Here is a 23,824-nt window from a genome sequence, read left to right as displayed (position 1 = left end):
AACAATTACGAAGTGTCTACACACATAGCCTTGAGCAACTGACCCCCCCCCCCCCCCCCCCCCTATATTTTGCCTACCCACATTCCGCAGTAGAACTGTCTCTACTAAACAACAAAAGTCTACTTCCAAAATTAAAAAGCAACAAAGCAGCAAATCCGCCTGGAGTAAATTCAAACAAATAAATTTAGGCCCATAATGAGCTAAGGATAAGCATCTTGCATGCTTACATAGCGTCTTTCCCTCGTTTCATTAACGAAATTGGTAATTTCCCAGCCGTAATGTGCCTTCATTTTGATAGCATTAATCATAGGCGAAAGAAATCTAATCAAATCTACTCCCTATTCCACTGATCGCACATCATAATTAACTCCAAATCAGGTTATAAAGCACAATTATTAACTGATTGAGCCTCGGACCAGTGAACAAACACTATGCGGACACCACGTAATTACATTATGTCCTTTTGGAATGTATTAAAAAGGAAAGTAGTGTTTATTGCTCCTGATCGGTCGATTTTTAACCACTAATGGTCACATTCTGATAGACAAGCAACTGGGAATGAAGCCAATACCGTCAAAGGATAAAGGGAAATCTACCACCTTGATCAGACATCAGACATCAAACATTCATTATTTAATGCAATAAACCAAATTAAAGTTCGATGAGGACTTCACAGCCGATCCAATGAAACTTTTATGACCTTGCAGTCATCGCTACGCTTTCCATACGTAGCGCGAAATCAGCAAATCAGAAACAGTTCTTATAAACTTAGCCAGTTCCCACAACCCGACCCGGTTTTCGGGTCTCATCCTCATATGTACCATTGCATCCCCCAGAATCACAAGCAAGGCATCCACCGAAACTAGCCAACCTTGATACTAAACTTCTGCTCGTTTCATCCGTGACATTGTTGTTGAGTTAATCTATCGATCCGGAAAGGCTGCAGTGGTAACCACTAGTTGGGGTGGAACAAGGAGCGGGGGTAGGAAAGTTGGTTTTTAAAGAACGTGGAAAATGGCTGAGAAGATAATAAAAGCTTTATTCAAACCATATTTTTTTCGGCTGGAGTCATTGTCCAAAGACCACCGAGCAAGGGGGGTGGACGGACAGGTAACGGAAACCATCTCAGCCCTTTCATCCACCTGTACGTTGTTCTATTAGGGTAATAACTTTTGCGACCACCCACTATTGATTTATTGTTTTTGATGAATTACCTTTTCACTTGGCTCTTTCTTCTTTCAGATCACGTTCGGGATTTTAGTTGCGGGAAGCTTTTCTACAAAACGTTTCTATTCGATGAAGATAATAATGCCATCTTTGTGGGAGCAATGTAAGTATGGATTGTGTTTTGTACGTGTCAGACATATTAGTTGCTTGGCCATAATTAATGAATTTTCGTTAGGAAGCCCCCGTCATTTATATTCATGCGGAAGAATTTTGGAAAAAATCGAAGGCTCATTATCAACAAAGGAATTTGATTGAAGACAGTCGAAAGGGACTATTATTAAAAGGATAGGGTTTACCTTAAATACAGTAAAATGTTATACGAAGACGACCAATATAGGTCGGCTTGATTTTCCACCCTCTTCTTCCCCTCTTTAACATTTTCCTAGTTCACTAGTTGGCCCGGCTCGTCTAGATCAAATTCGCTATTTTCCTCGGTCATAGGTTTTGCCCATGTAGAATTGAAAGGTTCTCAAATTTCCATCTAGTGTTTCAAGCCGTAGTCGTTTCGGCTGCCCTTTTAGTTGTTTCCCGTGGACTCTGATGCGCAGTACACACTAATGAGCTCCCCCATCGCAAATTACATGACTGTATGATCGAAGACGCTTCTCCATCCTTTTTTCCACAATCATAGTGACCTCGGATCTGATCATAGCATATCTGGCCACATTTTTGTCTCTGTTATCGCGAGGCGCTATTCATTGTCTTTAAATGTCAGCCAGCAGTCAGAAACATAAAGAGCGTTAAGGCGTATTTGAGATGTTCATTGACGTATCAATGACAAAAATACCAGTTACGAAATAAATTTCGAATGTTGTTAGCCCTACTGCGGCACATCACTCCGCCACCAGATGAAACCTAGGGATTTCAGCGACTCAACCCGGAACTGAGTTCGCCATCATTCTGCGAAGCGAACGCGACGTTGATTTGGGGCGCACACGGGCTTCAGCCTGGAAAAGGAGACAGCCTTTTTATGTCCTCCGATCTCGAGCTGGAAGAAATGCTCTCCTCCCTCGAGAACACGGTGCGCGACTTCGTAAGGAAGCTACCACGATTTCCGGAGAGGCGGTCCTTGCGTGCGTCTCCGTTTCTTTGGAGGCTCTGGCCACGCTTGGGGCCAGTATGGCTGAGGTGAGGGCGACGCTGGACGCTCAGCGTTTGGACGACAGGTCACGACCTCGCTCGTGGTCTTCTGCTCGAAAAGGGCGATCGGGTAGCAGGTCGTCAGGACAACCTACGGAACGAAGCAGTTGTTTATACCATTGAAAATTTGGCGAAAAAGCCACCAGATGTACGATCCCGTGTAAATTTGCGCCTACCTCAAAAAACTAGGTCCGCAGGGGATACTGGCATCGGCCACCCAGAACGTAGCGCCACGTCGCCTAACAATTTATGACCCTCTCAGCAAACCCAGTTATCTTGTAGATACTGGTGCGGAGATTTCGGTTCTTCCCGTACCCCGGCACCATCGGCTATGCCCCCAATCTTTGAAACTTGCGGCAGCAAATTCCTCGCGCATTAACACCTACAAGTACAGGCAAGTGGACGTGAGTCTTGGCTTGCGTAGGACGTTCCCGTGGCGATTCATCTTGGCGGATGTCAGCTTCTCCATTTTAGGCGTAAACTTCTTATGTGATTATGGGTTGCTGGTGGACTCGCAGAACAGGTCCCTTATATACTCCACAACCAACCTTAATTCGTAAAAAATAATCTTTCCGTACTTTTTGAGGACATTACTGACTCTCGTATTCGGGCACTCCTCCAAAAATTCAGCCAGATTACTACCGAATGTGGTGTCTCTAAACCAGTGAAGCACAATGTGCAGCACCGCATTAACACTACTGGTTCCTCTATCTTCTCGAAGGTGCGTCCTCTACCACCCCAGGAGCTGACTATTGCACGGAACGAGTTTGAACAACTTATGCAATAGGGTATCTGCAGACCTTTCGGATAGCTGTTGGTCCCCCCCTTTCCTTATGGTCCTTAAGTCAAATGGCGAATGGCGCCCCTGTGGGGATTATAGAAGGCTAAACGCACAGACTGTTTCTGACCGATATGCTATTTCGCTCATCCACGACCTTGCGCATCATCTCGAAAACTGCCGCATCTTTTCGACCTTGGATTTAACCAAGGCCTATCACCAAATCCCTGTAGCTCCAGAAGACAGTGGACTCTTTGAGTTCACACGGATGACTTTCGGGTTGTGCAATGCGGCGCAAACCTTTCAAAGGTTCATTCACTCGGTCCTGCGAAACCTCGACTTCTGTTGCGTATATTGGGATGATGTTTTGGTCGCTTCTTCCTCAGAGTCTGAGCACTTAGCCCACCTCGATTGCAGTTTTCAATGTCACCTTGAGGCCGGTTTAACCCTAAACGTCGAGAAATGCAAATTTCTTCAGACAGTGGTGAGATTACTCGGGCACTTTATTTCCCCTGAAGGAATACAGCTCGACCCAGGCAAGGTGAAAGTGACCTCAAGCTTCCCGCGTCCGAAAACCGTGAAGGATATGCGGAGGTTCTAGGCCATGCTAAACTTCAATCGTCGTTTCCTGCCCAAGGCCGCCCAACATCAGTCCGTTATAAACGCCCGCCCAGTCTAGTTCCTTCAACCGTTCCTCCTCATTTCTTAGTGTCATAGCCATGAAACCGTTTCCGATTCTACAGAAGGGTTCTGGCCCATGTAAAGGCGTCCCTGCTCCCTTCTTGCCTAGTTCGTCCGCTGCCTCGTTGCCTCCCAACCCAGCATGTCCTGGAACCCAGAATATTCAGACCTTGTTGGACGAGCCGAGTGTATTCAGTCTCTCAAGGCATTCCAAAACCACTTTAGAGTTCACCTGGTTAGAAATAAGTGCCTTGATCGCTGCTTGGCTATCGGTAAGAATAGCTATGTTCTACCCCCTGTAGTTCCCAAAGGGGGCAAGTATATTTTCCTTGGACCAATGACACCGGCATTTGCTCCTTCTGTTGTGAGGGATCCGTTAGTGTACCAAGTAATCAGTTGCTGGTTTGAGCCGTATGTCGCAGCCACGCCGTCCCAGTTTGCCTTGTTACTTCAACGTGTTTCAAACTTTCTATCAAAGTGAAACCTCGTTGTAATTCGGGATACCGCCTAGAAAGAATGTCAGAATTCCTTCAGTTTAGGCACCTCCCGCCTCACTGATACTCCCGGCCATCCTGAATATTTCCCTCCTTGCCTGCATGTATGTGCAGATGGAGAGGTGTTTATTCCAGAAGGACCCCCTGGGATGCCGTTGGGCATGTCCTGATTGCCCCACTGATACACACGCAAGCCAGTCATTGGAGTTTGTGTAATTCCTTGGCTTATGCGCTGGGTCAGGTTTTTTCTGCCCAGATTACTGCTCCATATCCAAAGTAGTATTTTCGGGCTGCAACCCCATTTTTTGCTGCTATGGGCCTAAGCTACAAGTCATCAGAGCCCTCGTGGCTTTCTGAGAAGTGTTTCCGACATGTGTCTTCTAGAGTAATTTTTGGACGGCTTTCTTCGCAAACTTCTCTCATGCTAGTTGTGATCGTCTGGGTTGTTTTCTCAATTTCGGCAATGGATTTGTTGCGCTTCCCAGGTATCGTTTATACGTATTTTATATGTCGCCCAATCTGTTTCCCACGGATTCCAAAATGGAGTGGGTGGACTTGGATACATGCTCATTACGAAATCACTGCGTCTGTGATCCAAGAGTGTGATATCATTTGATACTCTCTACTCTTCGACCAGAGCCGCGATGTCAGAGGATGCCACCGTGATGTCGATGACCTCTCTCCTGACCACGTTGAAGAAAGTGGATTCATTATCCAAATTAAGGACCTACAAATCGTTTCCTACTAGATACTCCTGTAATATCCATCCTCTTGTATCGATGTTGGAACATCCTGCTGCTACCCACATGCCTTCGCTTTTGGCGTATTGGATAGCTCTGATGAATGTCCCAGTGGGAACTTCTTCTGCGTCATAAGGGAAATATGCAGAGCACCATAGTATCTCTTTATCTCCCTGTTGACTTTTTATGGTTAGCTTAGCCGATGTTGTGTCACCATTACTTGGGTCATTAACCAAATTAGCCTGGAAGTCTTTTGAGACTACCACGCAGGAGCGGCGTCGATCACCTCCATTGGCATACAACAGGTCAGCATGTTAGAAGTTAGGCCCCTGACTACCCACTGCTCTTGTATGAGGTACATAAATATTAGCAATTTGGGCTTCTGATGACGATGCCGAGGAGCAGTACTGACTGAGCCACTCGTTCGTGCCTTCGTCGGTAAAGGTTAGCCGTAACATTTTACGGTATACACCTACCGGCTGAAAGCAAAGCTTAATGCCTTGAAAGGATGCAGTTCTTATAGCTAGGAGGAGTTTCCTCTGTTCCCACTGCCCAGTATTGAATTGGATGGATTTGTGTCCGTCATATAGAACCCATCCATCGGCTTCGATAGCCTTGGCTGCAAATGAGGGCCTAGTCATTGCCGGACGAGTCCTCTTTGCTGCCTTTTGTGCTGAAAAGTTAGGATCATCCGAGGATCGCTGCTGGTTCGGTTTAACCTTAGCCACAGGTGAGGTCCTTTCCCCTCAAGCTTGGTACAGCCCGTGGGTTGTGATTTGCCCGAAGGTGGTTTGTCTGAAGGCGGTTTGCCCGAAGGCGGGTTGCTCGAAGACCGTTTGCTGACTGTGGACAGGTGCTTACCCATGGACAAGAATTTAGCCTCAGCAGGTGGCACCGATTAGAGCTTGGGGCCAGAATTGCTGACAGAAAGGGCCTGTTCCATTAAGGATTGAGTCCCAATTAGATTGGCTTGCACCTGAGTAAGTGGAGAATCGGAGTCTAGACTCTCATAATGGGCTGCCATGGCCTCAGTTTTATCGTGGAAAGTGAGTGGATCTTGACAGGGCCCCTTTTTGCCGAGACAAGGCTAGTTTAAACTGGAGGTCGCCTGGTACCCAGAGTTCACCGTTTACGGCCACATCTTAACCTTTGTGGCCATTCAGCTCTCGACCCGATAGTCACACCTTGGCATGGGGTTTTGATTGCCGCTTGGCTTCAGGTGTCACCACTTATTTCCTGGATGATGTTCCTTACTGAACTCGCGCACCACGGCAAGGTAGGTAATCGTCGTGGGAGCAGATAATCAGTTACTGGTTTAAGCCGTATATCAAAACCGTTTATTTAAAATGGACGGCAATATCCTGTTTTTCCAGACAACAAAAACTATTGCCAAAACTTTAACGTGTAGTTAAAACATTCAAAATGTCGTCCTAGGTTGGTTTGTCGAAACTTTGGCTTCTAACACTTTTGCTCAACGATGTGGACGCGAAGTTGCTAGGACTGTCGAGGAAGCGGGAGATTTCCTGCAGAGATGGAGTTTTCTTGGAAAGTCTGCGGATATAAACTTTAATAAAATTAGGTTCATTTTGAAATTCTAGGGGCGCTGGCATAACTATAGGGCTAGGTCCAAAGCGCCTATGTCTCTTGTTTTTGATTTACGAAAAAATGGCAATGGATTATGGCAAATCTCGTTAGTTATGAAATTCCGAAATTTGACACAACAGTTTTAAATTAAGGCAATTTGAAGAGGAGAGATCTGTACCTTGTAATCAATCAGGACAAAGAACTCTCAGATAGAAAGATATTCCAAAATAAGCTGTTTATTCAGACACTTAGTGCGCTTTGATTTTTCTGATCAATGGAAGTGATAACGAGGGCATACCTCGAACACTCCTCCTACCTATCCTCTTCAGAACAAATAGAATATTGTCCTCTCCTTGTGGAAATCGGGTGGAGTTACCACATCCCATTATTTAAGGTAGTATTGAAGTTGGACTCAGTCGACTGAATCGCTGCTTTCTTACTGCAAAGTCGCAAGGAGTATCATCCCGAGCCAGAGGCAGAGTTGCTCAGACTTCTAGCAATTCATAAACCCCCGAAGATTGTACTAATTTCTTCAAGTATTGAGTCATTTTTCAGGAAGAAGAAGGCTTCACTATGGTTCCAGGTTTATCTGATCGAAGCTTTTCTAATAGGGATCATCTAGGTGTTACCACTCATAGAATGGTCTGTTCTGACGAACTCAAAAGAAGTTATTCTGAAAGATGTTTGCAAACTTTGTAACCGCAGAGACGAGATAAGGTTCTGGGAGGTTTACAAATGTTATATAGGATCCTACATGGAGTTCGAAAAATGGATCATAATGATTTGACAAGATAAACGTCATTAAACCAGGGCTATAGGGGGGAAATTTGTAACAGAGGTGAAAACCGTGCGGGAAATTAGGCTCTAAAAAAACTTGGGGCCCGGGGCATTCACCCTCTTTCCCTCCTGTCTCGTCCGACTTATATGCTGTCAAAAGCAATTAACCTTACATTTAACAGCGCATTTACCTAAAATGCCTTTTACTATTTTGACACAAAGGACATTGGATAAAAGTTGGCAAAAGATAAGTTTTTTTAAAATTATGAGATGTGTACCTCCCGAAGTATCTTCTCTGAATGGAGTATTTGTCATTTCTGTTAATGATAATGTATCCGAATCTAATTTCATCGGTCGGATAGCTATCTTACTGTAAAATATAGACATAGGAGATTGATGAATTAAAAATATGATTAATTGATTTAGTAGAGTTGACTTTGAAACTTGGAGAACACACATCCTTGCTCCGAGCATCTGGCAGGAACTTGAGGCGCATAATTACCAACCATCAAACACCTGATCACTGCCATGAAATCACAACAATGAAAAACTTCTACGAGGGATCCATTCCCGTATGAGAAGGGAAGGCAATTAATCATATCTGAAACTCTGTACAGCCCTTCAAAACGCTCCATTTTTCTTTTTAAAGCGCCACCATTGTTGCTGTAAGCATATCCAATAACCAACAGGACGGCACTTAATACACACCGTCTAATTCAATAAGCCCAGCGAGCTGGCAGGCTGGCGAAAATATAAATAAATAAAATTCACGGACCAAGAAAAAAATTAAATGGCGTTCATGTCAAATTTTGACAAATGGAACTCTATCGTCTACTTTAGAATAATAATAAATTCACTTCGTATTAATTATGGCAATTACGCAGATTAATAGTGGGTCATTAGAATAAGGTCTTTACCGTTGGCATTATGGTTATCAACATGACCGCCAAGCAGCCAGCCAGCAGGTCCCTGGTTGAACCTTGCCCGGTATCCTGATTTCTTAGCTCCGGGTCCCCGATCATTTCAATATGCCAGAGTTAATTCTTGAGCCGATTAATCGACGGAATGATGCCAGGCCAAGTTCCTGTAATGAAGCCAAAAGATGCTGAAGGACGAGTGGAAGAGCTTTGTTGAAATTTTGTCTACATCACAAACCACGAACTGTCGGAAAAGTTATCCGGAATATCCATTAATCAATTCGTGGGAGGGCTTGTCTCTGCTTGGGCGCTGGGAATTTCTTTCAAGTCCGTGGAAAATGCTAGTTGTGATGGATGTTGTACAAAGGGGGCTTTCATGCTAACTTAAAGACAAATAGTTGATTTGATTGGACGTGATAAAGTGCTTGGCTAATCAAAAGTATGCTTCAATTAGCTTCGCCAAATAACGGAGAGAATTTAGAATAAAGCGAGAAAATTCAAAACAAAGTAAGAGGCCTTGTAGGAAATTTGTAAATTCAAAGTCCGGATAGACATGAAAGTAAATAGAAACGAAAAGAATTTTCACCCAATTATTTTGCTTATTATACTGAAAGAGCTTTTACTTAATTTTGTCGAAAATTAAAGCTGACTTTATTCAACTTATTCACGTCAAATGGTTAGGAGACCGCCCAAGATAAAAGTTACATGTAATTTCCATAGCTTGTTGGTTAAGTCCGCAAGGGTCTGAGGAGGAAACTCTTATCCTTTTATGTTTGGATGTGTTTCCTGGATAGGTGGTTAGAGATCTGAAATCTATGGGCAATTAAAGTCCATGAGTATGCCCCATAACTCAAAAGACTATCTCCATGAAGACTAATCTGGATTAGTTCATTTCAACCTGTCAATTCGCTCCATTTTCTTTGGGTACTAAAGCTGCTCCTGCAGGAAAATTGCTTTCAATTGTTTATTCTATAAACGTTTTTGTCCTAGGTTAACATAGAGGCTTTATTTACGAAATGAGAATTCGTTGAAAGAGCTAGGAACAGGTTAGATAATTATAACAAATTAATTGAAGTTTGCTTGTTGGTGTGAGACTAGGGTCCACGATGAGCCGAATCCGCATCTGATGTCTTTTTGGCTTCCGGTGTGCGACACAGCAGGCGTCGATGAAGCGCGTCCTATAGGTTCCCTACCTTGCCTTTGCATATTGAGGCCATTGAAATCCGCCAGTAGTTACGACGAGTAGAGAAGAATTGAGCTCTTCAGCACGTCGGACCGCAATGGAAACTGCATGGATTAGGACGAGTTCAAAAAGCATGTTTCCAGGTTCTCATGCTGTAGTACTAACTCATTATCATCACCAACGGCGCTACAACCAATATCCGGTCTAGGCCTGCTTTAATAAGGAACTCCACAAAACAAATCGATATCTCTAAAAACTGTCTGGTGTCCTGGCCTACGCCATCTTTCCATCTCATCTGCCTTATCTCTCTGCGAGAAATACATGAAGACTGGCAAGATCATTGTCTTGTACAGTAAGAGCTTTGACCCTATGGTGAGACGTTTCGAGTGGAACAGTTTTTGTAAGCTGAAATAGGGTTTGTTGGCTGCCAACAACCAACGCGGATTTCGTCATCGTAGCTGTTATCGCTTGTGATTTTCGACCCTAGATAGGAGAAATTTTCAACGGTCTCAAAGTTGTAGTCCCCTATCTTTATTGTACCAGTTTAACCGGTTCGATGTTGTTGGTTGGTTGGTTTTTGGTGCTGCCACCATATACCTTGTCTTACCTTCAGTGATGAGCAGCCCAAGATCTCGCGCCGACTGTTCGATCTGGATGAAGGCAGTTTGTAGGTCTCGGGTCGTTCTTCCCTTGATGCTAATGTCGTCAGCATAGGTCAGTAGTTGGGTGGATTTAAAGAGAATCATACCCCTCGCATTTACTTCAGCAACACGGATCACTTTCTCGAGGGCCAGGTTAAAGGGCACGCATGACAGGGCATCCCCTTGTCGTTGTTGATGTTGAATGGTCTAGAGAGTGATACTGCTGCTTTTATCTAGCCTCGCACATTGGCCAGGGTCAATTTCGTCGGGATACCATATCACTGGTCGCTTCAAACTCGATAAAAAGATGGTGCAGCTGATATCCATATTCCATCAGTTTTCCATCGCTTGCCGGAAAGGCCGCAGAGAGAAAATCTGATCTGTTGCTGATTTGCCTGGAGTGAAGCCTCTTTGGTATGGGCCAATGATGTTCTCGTCATATGGGACTATCCGGCCTAACAAGATAGCGGAGAATATCTTATAGATGGTACTCAGCAACGTGATACCTCTATAACTACTGCATTGCGTGATAACTCCCTTTTTATGTATGAGACAGATAATGCCTCTTTGCCAGTCACCAGATAATGATCCTCTGTCCCACACCTTAAGCATAAGTTGATGAACCACTTGGTCGCCTCCATATTTAACCAAATTTGTCAAGTTTATGGGTCCGATACTGTAACGATTCGCACAGCACAGCGTTGGTTTGATCGATTTCGTTCTGGTGTAGTGGATGTCGAAGATACACCCCGTACTGGTAGGCAAATCGTCGTAGAAACCGATAAAATCGTCGAAATCATCCAAGTAGACCGGCATGTGAGCATTCGCTCGATTGGCCAGGAACTGGGTAAGGACCATGAAACCATTTGGAACCATTTGCAGAAGATTGGATTCCAAAAAAAGCTGGATGTTTGGGTACCACACGAGCTGATGCAAAAAATTTCTTGGACCGAATCAACGCCTGCGATGCACTGCTGAAACGGAACGAATTCGACCCATTTTTGAAGCCGGTGGTGACGGGTGATGAAAAGTGGGTGACGTATGAAAATCTCAAGCGAAAAAGATCGTGGTCGAAGCACGGCGAGTCGGCCCAAACCATCGCCAAGCCCGGATTGACGGCCAGGAAGGTTTTGCTGTGTGTTTGGTGGGATTGGAAGGGAGTCATCCACTATGAGCTGATCAACTATGGCCAGACCCTCAATTCGGTCCTCTACTGTGGGCAACTCGACCGTTTGAAGCAGGCGATTGACTAGAAGCGGTCAGGATTGGTCAATAGGAATGGTGTTGTGTTACACCAGGACAACGCTCGGCCTCACACATCTTTGATGACCCGCCAGAAGCTACAGGAGCTCGGATGGGATATCCTATCGCATCCACCGTATAGTATGGACCTGGCACCAAGTGACTACCATCTCTTCCGGTCCATGCAAAACGCTCTTGGTGCTACTAAGTTAGCCTCAAGAGAGGCTTCCAAAACTGGCTATCGGAGTTTTTTGCAAATAGGGGGGGGGGGGGGCATTTATAAGAGGGGGATCATGGAGTTGCCTTCTAAATGGCAACAAGTTTGCGAACAAAACGGCGCATATTTGACTTAAATCGGATAATTCTATGTTAAATAAAGCGTTAAAATTCCATCACAAATATGACATTACTTTTTCCCCAATCCAATATTTATCGTCGAACCAGCCGTTTCGACTCTTTTTGCGGCTGGAGCCAGGTATGTTTGGGACCGTATTTATGATAACGTTCTTCAGGTGATTGTGAAACTTATTTGTTGATCCTTCATCTTCAGCCTTATAAATGTTATGGAAATGGCTTCAGTATTCGTTCTCACCTGATTGTCGGAGGGGATTCTGGGCGGAGCAGTTATTTGGGCTCGGTATGCTTCTCCGACACTTCAGTCTCCTCTGTAGGGGCGTGAACGTTAATGAGGCTTACATTTCTAAATTTCCGTCGGAAGCACAGAATGCATAGCCGTTTGCTTATATTTTCAAAGCCGATAATAGCAAGTTTCATTTTTTGGCTGACTAAGAAGCCTACTCCAAGCACATGGTTTACTGGATGGTCGCTGTAATATATGGTGTAGTGGCCCTTCTCCAGGAAACCGGTCCCTGTCCAGCGCATCTCCTGTAACGCTGTTAGATCAGCTCTATACACACAGGCTATCGGCTAGCTGCTTCGCTGCTCCATCTCTGTACAGGGAGCGTGGGTTCCATGAATAAATGCATAAATCGTTATTCCATTGTCGTTGCCGGGTTCGTCGTTGTACAATCCACCCTGAGCGTGGCTCCTTCTGTGGCATCGTAACGTTGGTTTTCCATGTAGGGTTGTTAGCCTTACCCAATCCCCAATCTGGGGTATCAGTTGGCACAATCTTTCCCGTTTTTAGGCGGGGAGACTCGCTTTCGTCCTTCCCCGTCTGCAGCTTTTCATTAAGAAAGAGCTACCAGCGATCACCACGTGGAGGTAGAGATAGGGTTTGGTAGTAGAGCTTTGTTGGTTGAGCTGGCGTTTCCCAGGTTTTATGCTCCATCGTGGGTACCAATCCACGCACGTTTGCCCTGGGATCTATACTACCCGTTGACTACCAACTGCTTCACCCTATTTACACCGGCGAAAGCGAGATGGAAAATTGCTCTGCTTGTGGTTTAGAGTGGCGCGTTAGGTAAAATGTGCTGGTGCATTGTAAAGTATCTGGGTGTGATCCTGGGTCCTAAGTTTGCTAGAAAACTAAAACCGGGTGTATGGGCTAGAAAGGCCTGTATAGCCTTGTACGGCAACCGGACGATTTTGGAAAGGAAATGGGGTCATTAGTCGAGGACGGTTCTTAGGATATACATACATAGCGAAAGTTCGTCCATTGTCTGGTGCCTAGCGCTACTGTGGCATTGCAGTCCTGCTTGAGAAATGCTCTCCTTGTACTCCTACACCCCCTCCCCATGGACGTCCACATTAAATGCGCTGTAAAACGCAGCGCTGTTTGGCTAGTGGAACCCCATGGCCATAGTAACATCCTCGGGAACTCTGGGAATTAGCAACGAATTATTCTACATGTAAACTAAGTTTGAAGAGGAATTTTCCTGTAGGTTTTCTAGCTAGGGCGGAGTGGAAAAAGAGCAATATTTTTCACCAGCGGAGCAAAGATAGTTTGTGAATTCAACGCAGAAGTTTTCCCAGATGCTCACAGTGTAGTCTAGTCATATAGTCGCCCAGGATCATGGTTGGGGCATGATTCAATCGCCAAGCATAACATAGTCATTCTGATTGACAAGCAAGCGGCCAAAACTCAGTTGCAACATGCAACCAGGTTGATGAGGTGGTATAGAGACATGGAAGGGAAGATGGGGTTCCGCTATTGATAGTCCCTCGGTAATGACTGTGAAGGGTAGAATCTACTCTTTTAACTTATCAATCGCTAATTTCTGATGGCAAAGTTTCACCAATTATGCCAAGTCAAGGAGGATTCGGCCATCCTATAACAAGATCCGATCGCAAAGGCTTTTGGGCCAGACGCGTTGAAAGGTGTAGGGGCCCAATATACATTACAATTTGAATTGCCGAAGCTGTGGAGATGAACGGTAAAACCTCAAGCACCTCTTTAGCGATTGACCAAACTTATAGTTAGAACCAAGTTATGAAAGTTATTTAAACAATTCTTTGGAGATCTCCTTCTCCTATGGGCTAGCTCTGGATGTAGTAGCCGGTTGGATTTTGCTCCATATTGCCTTAGGAGTTTGTGCAACCCAAACGAACCTTCATAGCGCTAATTTGGTTCATCGAAGCGGAAATGTACTTCCCTTCACCTCTCGATTTTCCGAGAAGCTTGCGTCTTGTTCAATTGTTCCATGTCACATGCAATTCACGGGGACTAACTCGTCAGCGGTAATGGGATAGTCGATTTCATTGAATAACATAACCCAAAATGGATTCTACATCCTTGCTCAATGTGTGTTTTACTTTCTGGCACTCCCACCTTCTTATCAACAAGCCCGTATTCGTCCCGTACACTAGTGAAGTTCTTGGATAGCTATTCTCTTAGGAAAGGGTGTCCCAATAAAACAAAGCAAAGATTAGATGATGAAAGATTGCAGTTTGGCGGAACAATAGCGGTCACTTTCTAAGTGCTACTTGCTGTTGACTTAAGAATTTACAAAAAAATAACAAAAGCTATTACCTTTATCTCTCCGGGTTGGTTCCAGATGAGAGCTTTTTGCGTCTCTGGGCACAAAGGGACTGATAGGACCACTTAAATGCTGACCTTTTTCAATTTGAAAATCTGATCTATACCATACCGTCCAGTAGCAACTATTATTGTCCAAGAGGCAGCAATCTTTACACACATCTTAAGGGAGGCAGATAACATTGTGATCTGAAGAACAAAAGTTTGCAGATTGTCCCTATTGCAGTCAGCGGTACATTGAGAACTCGAATAACTACAAGAACTCATGGAAGCCCCAATCAATTTAAAAGATCTCCACGAAGAGTGAACACTCCGAATTTCTAAGATAGTTGCTGCTGATAAATTGGATTTTAAAATGTGTTAGAAGGGACTTCTTGGTTGAGAAATCATGAGATTCCAACCTCTTAATCCTCTCTAAAATGAGGTGAGCTACTCTCTGATGAAGGACTTTTCCTTGAAGAACCAAGCGAGATTCTTCCTTTATACTCCCCTTTCGAATCTTACTTTCTCTCATACACTAAATTCGTGGCCACGTTCACACTTATGCTTCATCCAACGCTTCGTCGCAGCGGCAATCAAAGTACCCCGGCCACTCAAACACCGTCCAACTAATCCATTTTAGGTCTGCTTCAATTCATCAAAAAATCCTGTCCGTATCCTTATAAACCATTCTTGGATTCAGTGACCATAGCTACATTATCCTCAACATACTACTCCTTATTCGAAACATCCGCCCAGCGTCACTAACAATAGCTGGCTTCAGGTATGCCATGCACTGGATCCAGACTCACCAAATTTAATTTCCTCAAGACTGTCGTGTATTGAATCATCGGAAGTACATTCAGGTACTTCAGAAAAGAATTATCGAAACTTTATTACCTGATGTCTCCCGGGGTAACTATACGACCATAACTATACGATATGTCTCCTGTCCACTCTTTCTTTCATGGAATATAGGATACTCACAGAGTCTCTTATTGTCTTACAGCAGCGGGAGAGTAGAAAAACGACCCAATAAAAATCTACCCATAGATACATACTAGGAGCTACGAAAATAGCCTTCGCTACTTTCCCAAAATATTTCGTCTCCTGGAAATGTAAACGTAACTGACCTGTATTTTAAAGTCAATGGTAATCTGTCAATCACCACCCTTAACTTCACCATCACATATCCCCAAAAAGCAAGTTAGTCTGGATTTTTCCAACGTCAGTTATTTTCAAACAGACTTTCCGGTCGGATTTCACCAGTCGAAAATCCCTAACTATTATTTCGAATGAATACTATGCGACCACTAGAAGTTTATTGTTCTATTTCATCAACCACTATTGGTTAAACGCTCCATCTCAGACAGGGTCTGCTTCGTCTTCTTTTTCTACCATAGATATTACCCTTATAGGCTTTCCGGGCTGGATCGTCTGATTGAGCCAGATGTTATCAACAACGGTCATGGTATCGCTCATAGATTTCGTCGTTATGTAGGCTACCGAATCGACCATCCTCATGTAGGAAGCCAACAATTCTTGGGAGGATTCATCTATAGAACGCAGCCACATTTTCGGAATTATTCTCGCTAAGAACCTAAGTTTCCCAGGAATACATGAGGACTGGCAAGATCATTGTCTTGTATAGTAAGAGCTTTGACCCTATGGTGAGACGTTTTGAGCGGAACAGTTTTTGTAAGCTGAAATAGGCTTTGCTGGCTGCCAACAACCAACGCGGATTTCGTCATCGTAGCTGATATCGGTTGTGATTTTCGACCCTAGATAGGAGAGAGTATCAACGGTCTCTAAGTTGTAGTCCCCTATCTTTATTCTTCCCATTTGACCAGTGCGGTTTGATGTTGTTGGTTGGTTGATTTTTGGTGCTGAAGTCCGCTCTATCATAGGTCCGCTTGAACCGGACACTGGAAAAAGTGTAAAGAAAATCCGACTCAATAGGTTACGGTGGGCGGGTCACTTAATCTATATGGATGAGGATGATCCAGCCCGAAAAATCTAGAAGGGTAATATCTATCTAGAGGGGGCAAACTCTTGCTGAGATGAAACGATGGCGTAGGCCAGTATGCCAGGCAGCTTTTAGGAATATTGAATAATGTCTGGAGTTCCTTATTAAGGTCGGCCTAGACCAGATACTGGTTGTTGCGCCCTTGATGATGAGATATCCTTATAAGAAATGCTTGAAGCACCTCTTCAATGAGATTTGGGCACTGTTTCCAACCTGTCGAGGCTTTATGCCCTTTCCTCAAAGTGAGCGATATATCGTTCCTAGTTCCTCTCCTTCTTTTCCTCCTGTTTCCCCGGATGAGTGCTACATGCGTTGACTGCGTTACCGTCGAACGAAAAATTTGAGGGCTTTAGTTCAGTTTTTCTTTTTGCATCTTCCAGCGATTTATTGTACAGGACCCTAATGACTCTCATCATATGCTTGATTGCTTGGTATAGGTTTTATTTCCCTAATAATTTCCAACAGTTCAACAATTTTGGCACCAAGGAAAATGAAAGATGACTCTTCTAGGTCGTACATCTATTTAGCAGCCTTTTTCTTCACAGTCATCACCATTCTTGTTTTAACCCATTTTGGGGCGTTTGAGGAACACCTTGGCCTTGGATGCAATTGGTGTCATTACGACTTTTGACAACACCGTTCTCCTCTGAGTGTACCCTTTTGAGCTTTTGTTGAGACTGTGCTAGGTAGTGAGGGTATTCAGTTTAAACATCTTTTCTAATTTGCTTTTATTATAGCATTGGATGCCATGGTCGCCAAGCTGTCCATCACCGTGTTACTACGATTGTAGTATACCGATGCCTGGGTGTCTGCTTGCCCACTCGAAAAAGGTATTGGTATGCCTGTAAGTTTCCACCTATTCTCTTCGATCATATTGGTTTATTGCTGTGGGTGTCCTTCCTATCGCTCAGAATATTTCCTTGGCCTGATGGGAGATCTGTCAAATCTGCACAAAGTCCTCTGTCATTATCATCATCAACATCAGAACTGAAAGGATGAAATTCTTTTATCCTGAGTGATAAAATGCTGTTTTCGCGGAAAATGTGAACTTAGTCCCGCATATTAGCCTTCAAATTATAACTGCGAATGCCATGCTTTATCTTTAAAGGTATCGTCCTTCTGGAATCGACAGTTCAGATTCCCAAGGATATGTTTCCGCAGATTGAACCCCTCGAATTCTCGGTCTAAACTTCAAAATCCATTAAACTAATGATCGTCTCCTTGCCTCTGGCAAAACAAACACCGAACTTGCTCTTTATCATTCCCCTTTAATCTTATCGAGGTTGTCCTGACAGATATCTTGCTCAAATGCACACTAATTTCAAATTCATTCTCAGTCCTCGAGAGTTATATCGTGTATATCTTTCACTTATCCCCGATAGCTCCACTCCATCAGAAAGCTCTCAAAGCATAGTGTCCTTGCAAATAAATAAATAAATCAGTTCTACTATTTCTACGATTCCACTTCTTAGAGCTGTTCCCGGTGCCGGTTTTAATATTCAGTGACCCACTCGTCGGATGGATAAGTAGTTGTTCTGTTGAAATATTTATCCAGCAAACAGTCTTGGTAATTGCACACACAAATTGAATGAATGAATGTCTTTGCTCCATTTAAGATCCTCCACTGTCGTCGTTGATGGCGTCGCCTTAAACAGCGTGACTGGTACCGACATGGAAGCAGGCTTAAGCAGGGAACGAGTCCTTTAAGTCTTTCTCGTCAGGTGCGAGAAACTGGAGAACTTTAACTTAAATATAATGAAGGATGTTTATTTTTCTTCTGGAGAATAAACAAGATAAATTTGCATGGAAATCAAAGCAGAAGCTTAAATGATAATTTCCCAACAAATCTGTGAGGTGTTCCGTTAGTAATTGGAGACTTGATGGGGCGTAAATTCGTTAAATGTAAGATTATAATTAAGTGAGTTGCGATTCACTGTAAAATTGCTCATTTGGCTATATTTGGAAGGATTCAGGGCCTGGGACAAATATGTATCTTATCTGTCTCATTTTTGAACTGTCAACCCCCTCGAATTGTCTTTAATCTTTTCCATTTAATAAACACGATATTGTCTCTATTATTTTTATACACACCAGAAATATGTCTGCATATGGAAAACTCAAATATTTTCTTTTTGAAAATTTTCAGGGATCGAGTGTATCGACTTAATCTTCAAAATATTAGCCAATCTGTCTGTGAGGTAAGTGTTGCGTTGCTAAAAGTTTTCCTTCATCATCCCTTACTTTTCTATTTGATTTCCCAACTTTTCCAATGATACTGGGAATTTGACTGTCATCCCCTTCCTGTCCAGAAAGCCAGCCCTCCTTGTGCTATTCCCACGGTTCCCTTAACCTCTCCATCTCCCAGACAGGTAAGTAGAGGAGAGGTTAAACATAGCCTTAATGTCATCAAAAGAAAGATGGAAACTTTGTCGGGAATCGTATCTATCTAGCAAATATCTTGTGCATTTTAGAGACTTAGAATCTCGTTTGTGGACTTTTCTCAAAGACGAAGAAGAGTGTACACGAAAAGTTTCCGTTAACTCGAAGACGAATCGAAATTGAAATAAATTCTCCAACTGGCAGACGGCATTGGGAGTTTGGAAAATAGGAATGGAGAAAAAAAATTGAAAACGACGAAGTCGCTTCGGGCATGCGGAAAAAAAAATTTTTATAAAGAAAAGAATTCGAACGTGTTAAGCTGCAACCCCCAAGCCACACGGGCTCAAACAATTGACACATGCAATGCCGTCCGTGTCGCGGAGGGTTGGCCAAGTTTTTTATTGTGTCGCTCCCGTCTTGAGGGTGTCTCCGGTTATCGTTGTCTTACAGTTCAGTTTATTGAAAAAGTTTTTTTACTTCGTCCTCGCGATATATATGGATATAGACAGACAGTTTTTTTTATTCGCTCCTTTTGTGTTTTTTTGGGATCATTCCTTGACTCATGTTTTTCATTGTCTGAAAGTTGTTCACGTGCTCAGAATTGGTATTATGAGAAAATGTCCCCTTGGGGATGAGAATTATTGCCAAAATGAGAGCTATTTTTCGTAAGTGGCGATTAAGGACGGAGGAACAAAGTGGGCCGCACTATATGGTATCCTAAAATCACTTTTATCATCGAGAATGCTTATCCTGCAGTAACACAGAAATCATATGAAGTTTCCTTAATTGTCTTACCTATGGGAACTGCTTAACTTATGCCACATTCTACATCGGTATATGCCCGGACCTAATAATGCAACTATTGAACAAGGAAGGCAACTATGCTGGCGTGTGACAGTGCAATGATTGAGTTGGTTGAACGTCAACCCCTTGATCTCTTTGCTAATGACTCTAATCCCGGTTCGTCATGGATACCTGGGTTCGCTTTTGCGCTGTTCTGCTGCGGCGAACTTATTACCTGCCCAGCATGTGATGCAACGGTAATGTAACTCAAACACGTGCTTTCTAAAAACTAGGAATGTGCGGATGTCCTATGCTCCTTACAGGAGTCAACAGGAGTTAAATCATCTTTAATATCGCTTTTGGAAAATTACGTAGTGGACAAACGTAGCCTTTGTTAGATTTGTCAAGTTTGTATTTTGGCCTTGCCTAGATAAAAATCAACCAAGCCTCTAGCTAGTTGGTACGGGAAAGTGGCCGGTCCTTCAAGCAATTCGATCCATCACGTGCCATTGCACAAAAATTCACGTGCCCTGTCCGATGCGTGGGTACATACCGGATCCTGGAAATTCCTCAAACAGCTGGATTTGCGCGAGCCTACTGAAAAAACATGACGCGAGCTAAAGTGGAAAGTGAAAATAGAAAAAAATATTGGCTCGACCGTACGCATAGAGCCATAAAATTCAGCACACGAGGGCCATGATCAAAAGGGAGGATTCACGACGAATCGTGCCTTCGATCTATGTTCCTCTTGCCTCAGATATATTGTGAGGTTCCAACACTGTCTTGGCATCTTCAGGCCATTCTATTGGAGGATGATTCACATTGCCTAGCCTGGCTAGACATGGAAGCATGTGTCGACGGAGCTCTTTTATGGAGCTTCAGTATTTACAGTCGGAACTTCACGGTCTATTTCGTCATCTTTTTAGGTTTTCGGGATGGCTCTCCCCTTATTGATCTTCTTCGGCCACTTTTAATCATCGTCAAACCCATTTTGTTATTATAATACAACTCTAAAGCAAAAATAATTGATCTCCGCATGCTTTCTCTTCAGTCACCCCCGATGCCTGTATATCCAACGACCCCTCCTTGAATGGTCTCATCGCCATTGCTATCTACTTGCAAAACTTTCCATTTCGGCATTTTTCTCGCGCCATAAAGAAGAGATGGACTTCATGGTTTTCATATCGTCTAGCAGGACGCCAACCAGCATCATTTCCGAAATGATGCATGTCGCAACACCAGAGACGGTCTTTACGACACAACATTCCCTTAGGTCTACCCTTCTGTAGACCACCCTCAGCCTATATGTGTTACACAGAATATATATTACTATTATTCTGTTAAGGAAAGTCGCATCGCGTTCTTAAATAACTATTGTGCCCCTTTTGCTGTTTATAGTGTATCTATTAATCATAGTATCTCAAGCAAGCCCATTACCGTTAGGAACTTTAGTATATTCCCTACTTCCAGATCTTTCAATTTTGCATTTGGTATTAAGTCTCCCCCAGATGCCTCCATCTTTCTGGCACAAGTGCCGGACACTGTCCCAGAACGTGTATAGAGGTTTCATCACAGTCCACACAGAACCTGCAGGCAGTGTCTGTAGATATCCCTAGTTAACCGACAGTGAACAGTGAGAATTACTACTATGATTCGGAGATTTTTTTTGATGAGCTTTAAGCAATCTATTGTGCGCATGGGTTCTTATCCCTCAATAAGCACCCTGGACTGCTCCATCCCTGGTAGGCCCACCCAATATAGTTCCCTCAACCGTTCCTCTTCATTTTATAATGTCATGGCCATGAAACCGTTTCCGATTCCACAGAAGGGTTCTTGCCCGTGTAAAGGCGTCCCTGCTTCCTTCTTGGCTAGTTCGTCCGCTGCGTCATTGCCTTCCAACCCAACATGGCCTGGAACCCAGAGTGTCCAGACATTGTTAGACGAGCCGAGTGTATTCAGTCTCTCAAGGCATTTCCATACCAGTTTAGAGTTCACCTGGTTGGACCTAAGTGCCTTGATCGCTGCTTGGCTGTTGGTGAGAATAGCAATGTTCTGCCCTCTGTAGTTCCTTTGGATGTTAAAGGAGGCACATCTGTCTATGGCGTATATTTCCGCTTGGAATATGCTAACGTACCTGCCCATTGGCTGGAAGTACTTTTTCCTTGGACCAATGACACCGGCACCCGCTCCCAATGATGTGGGGGATCCGTCAGTGTACCAAATAATCAGTTGTTGGTTTAAGCCGTATGTCGCAGCCACGCTCTCCCAGTTTTCCTTGTTACTCCAACGTGTTTCAAACTTCTTATCGAAGTGAAGCCTCGTTGTGATGTTATCCCTTCGTATCAGTAATTCGGGATACTGCCTAAAAAGAATATCAATCTTCCTTCGGTTTAGGCAGCTCCCCGCCTCACTCATACTACCGGCCATCCTGAATATTGATCTCCTTGCCTACATCTATATATGCAGATGGAGAGGGGCTAATCCTAGAAGAACCTCCAGGGATGCCGTTGGGCATGTCCTCATTGCCCCACTGATACTCACGCAAGCCAGCCTTTGGAGTTTGTTGTAATTGCTTGGCTTGTGTGCTGAGTTCGGTTCTTTCTGCCCAAATTACCGCTCCATAGGTAATCATTGGCCTTACTTTTGCAGTATATATCCAAAGTAGTGTCTTCTGGCTGCAACACCATTTTTTTCCTGCTATGGACCTACAAGTCATCAGAGCGCTCGTGGCTTTCCGACAAATGTTTCCGGCATGTGACTTCCAGAGTAATTTTTGGTCTAGCGTAATTCCCAAATATTTGACTTCTGTTTCTCGTTTCACCTCCATATCATGTAATGTTATGGCTCTCAGGTAATCAAGCTTACGCCTCCTATTGAATGGTACTATGGGGGTTTTCGCTGGGTTGATCCATAGTCCAACCTTCCTGCATCAGGCACTAGCAACCCTTGGTCTAGTTTGAATTCTATCACATAGGATATCTTCATATTTGCCCCTACAGATTAAAACAATGCCGTCTGCATAACCCTGGACTTGTATTCCAGTATTTGTTAACGCGTCCAGGAGTTCATCCACTACCATACTCCACATCAGCGGCAATAGTACCCCACTCTGTGGACGGCCTAGAGTAGTGTTCCTGATAATAGAATTTGTATCTGTAGGTACTTCTATTTGCCTGCTTACTAGCATTTTGCCCATCCGAAATGCCAGGGTGTTTCCCACTCCTTTGCAGCTCAGGGCGCCTTGTATCTCTGTGTCCGATGTGTTGTCGAATGCTCCTTCGATATCCAAAAAACGCGCACAGTGCTATTCCTTTTGTTTCTATGGCATCCCCTAATACATCTGTCGGCTGATACAAAACAGGTTCAGTTGACCGTCCTGCCCGGTAAGCATGTTGACAGTGATGTCAGAGATTACGCTTTAGCACGCTAGTTCTAGTATAGTAGCCTATGACCTTCTCCACCGTTTTGAGTACGAACGATGTTAGGCAAATTGGTCTGAAATATTTAGGGTGAAAAGAATCCTATGACCCCGGAAAATGAGTTCTGAGAAGCAGGTGTACCCTGTCCTCCTCATTCTCGGTAAATGTCCCATCTTCCTTCTTCAAACTTACAAAGGATATTGCCCCGTCTTTGGCTACAGCCTTGTGAAGCCTGGTTGCTTCTGTGATCTGTTCGATCCCTTCACAGAATTCCCTGAAGCCGTTGCGTTTTGCTTCCCTGACCGCTTTGCTATACCCAGTCAGTGCATTTTTGTACCTCTGCCAGTCCTCGGCTTGTTTTGCCCGGTTGAAGAGTTTTCGTACCTCTGTTATCATTCCTGTTCAGGGCCCTGTTCCACCATGGGACATCCATTAAAGACTTAAGAAAATTGGTCTCATAATCGTCAAAGACGACCGTGTTGAGGTTTTCCACCACTGTTTCTAGTTCCGGTTCGCTCCTGATGTCACCGACCCCTTGAAACTGGGCAAAGTTGTTGCTCAAGTGCGTTGCATAGCAATTACCGCAGATGCAGCTTTCGTATGGTCCGGCTCCGTTATTGTTTGGAGCTCTTCTTCGCTGTCGGAGTATCGCCCTTCTCCTCCGACATGGTGCTTTCCTCCACGTCGCTGTTCACCCTGAGCCCTAGGAGTCCTAGGTCTAGGTCGTCCAGCTTCTGCTGGGCACTGGGCAGCAGGTTTATTTCCCTGGTTCATCCAGTCCTTTCCGCCTCTATGACCTTCGAGAGGAGAGGAGTTTACCCTTTCCCCCACCTCGCTTCTGAAGACTCCCCATAGTCGCGTATGGAGATCCTCATTCTGAACGATTAGGAGGGTTA

General features: G+C 44.0%; 1 protein-coding gene across 1 annotated transcript in view; it reads left to right on the top strand.

Annotated features, from left to right (window-relative positions):
- Positions 1-23,824, top strand: part of LOC119646503 (semaphorin-2A-like) — a 182,530-nt gene that overhangs the window by 106,388 nt on the left and 52,318 nt on the right. Inside the window, exons 3-4 of the mRNA XM_038046959.1 lie at positions 1,243-1,330; positions 18,494-18,545. Of these exons, the coding sequence (XP_037902887.1) occupies positions 1,243-1,330; positions 18,494-18,545 (140 nt within the window). The remainder of the gene's footprint in view (positions 1-1,242; positions 1,331-18,493; positions 18,546-23,824) is intronic.

The sequence above is a fragment of the Hermetia illucens genome, chromosome 1, assembly GCF_905115235.1.
Source record: "Hermetia illucens chromosome 1, iHerIll2.2.curated.20191125, whole genome shotgun sequence".
Classification (NCBI taxonomy): domain Eukaryota; kingdom Metazoa; phylum Arthropoda; class Insecta; order Diptera; family Stratiomyidae; genus Hermetia; species Hermetia illucens.
The sequence above is the reverse complement of the archived record's forward strand: the minus strand, read 5'-3'. Positions and strand labels throughout refer to the sequence as shown.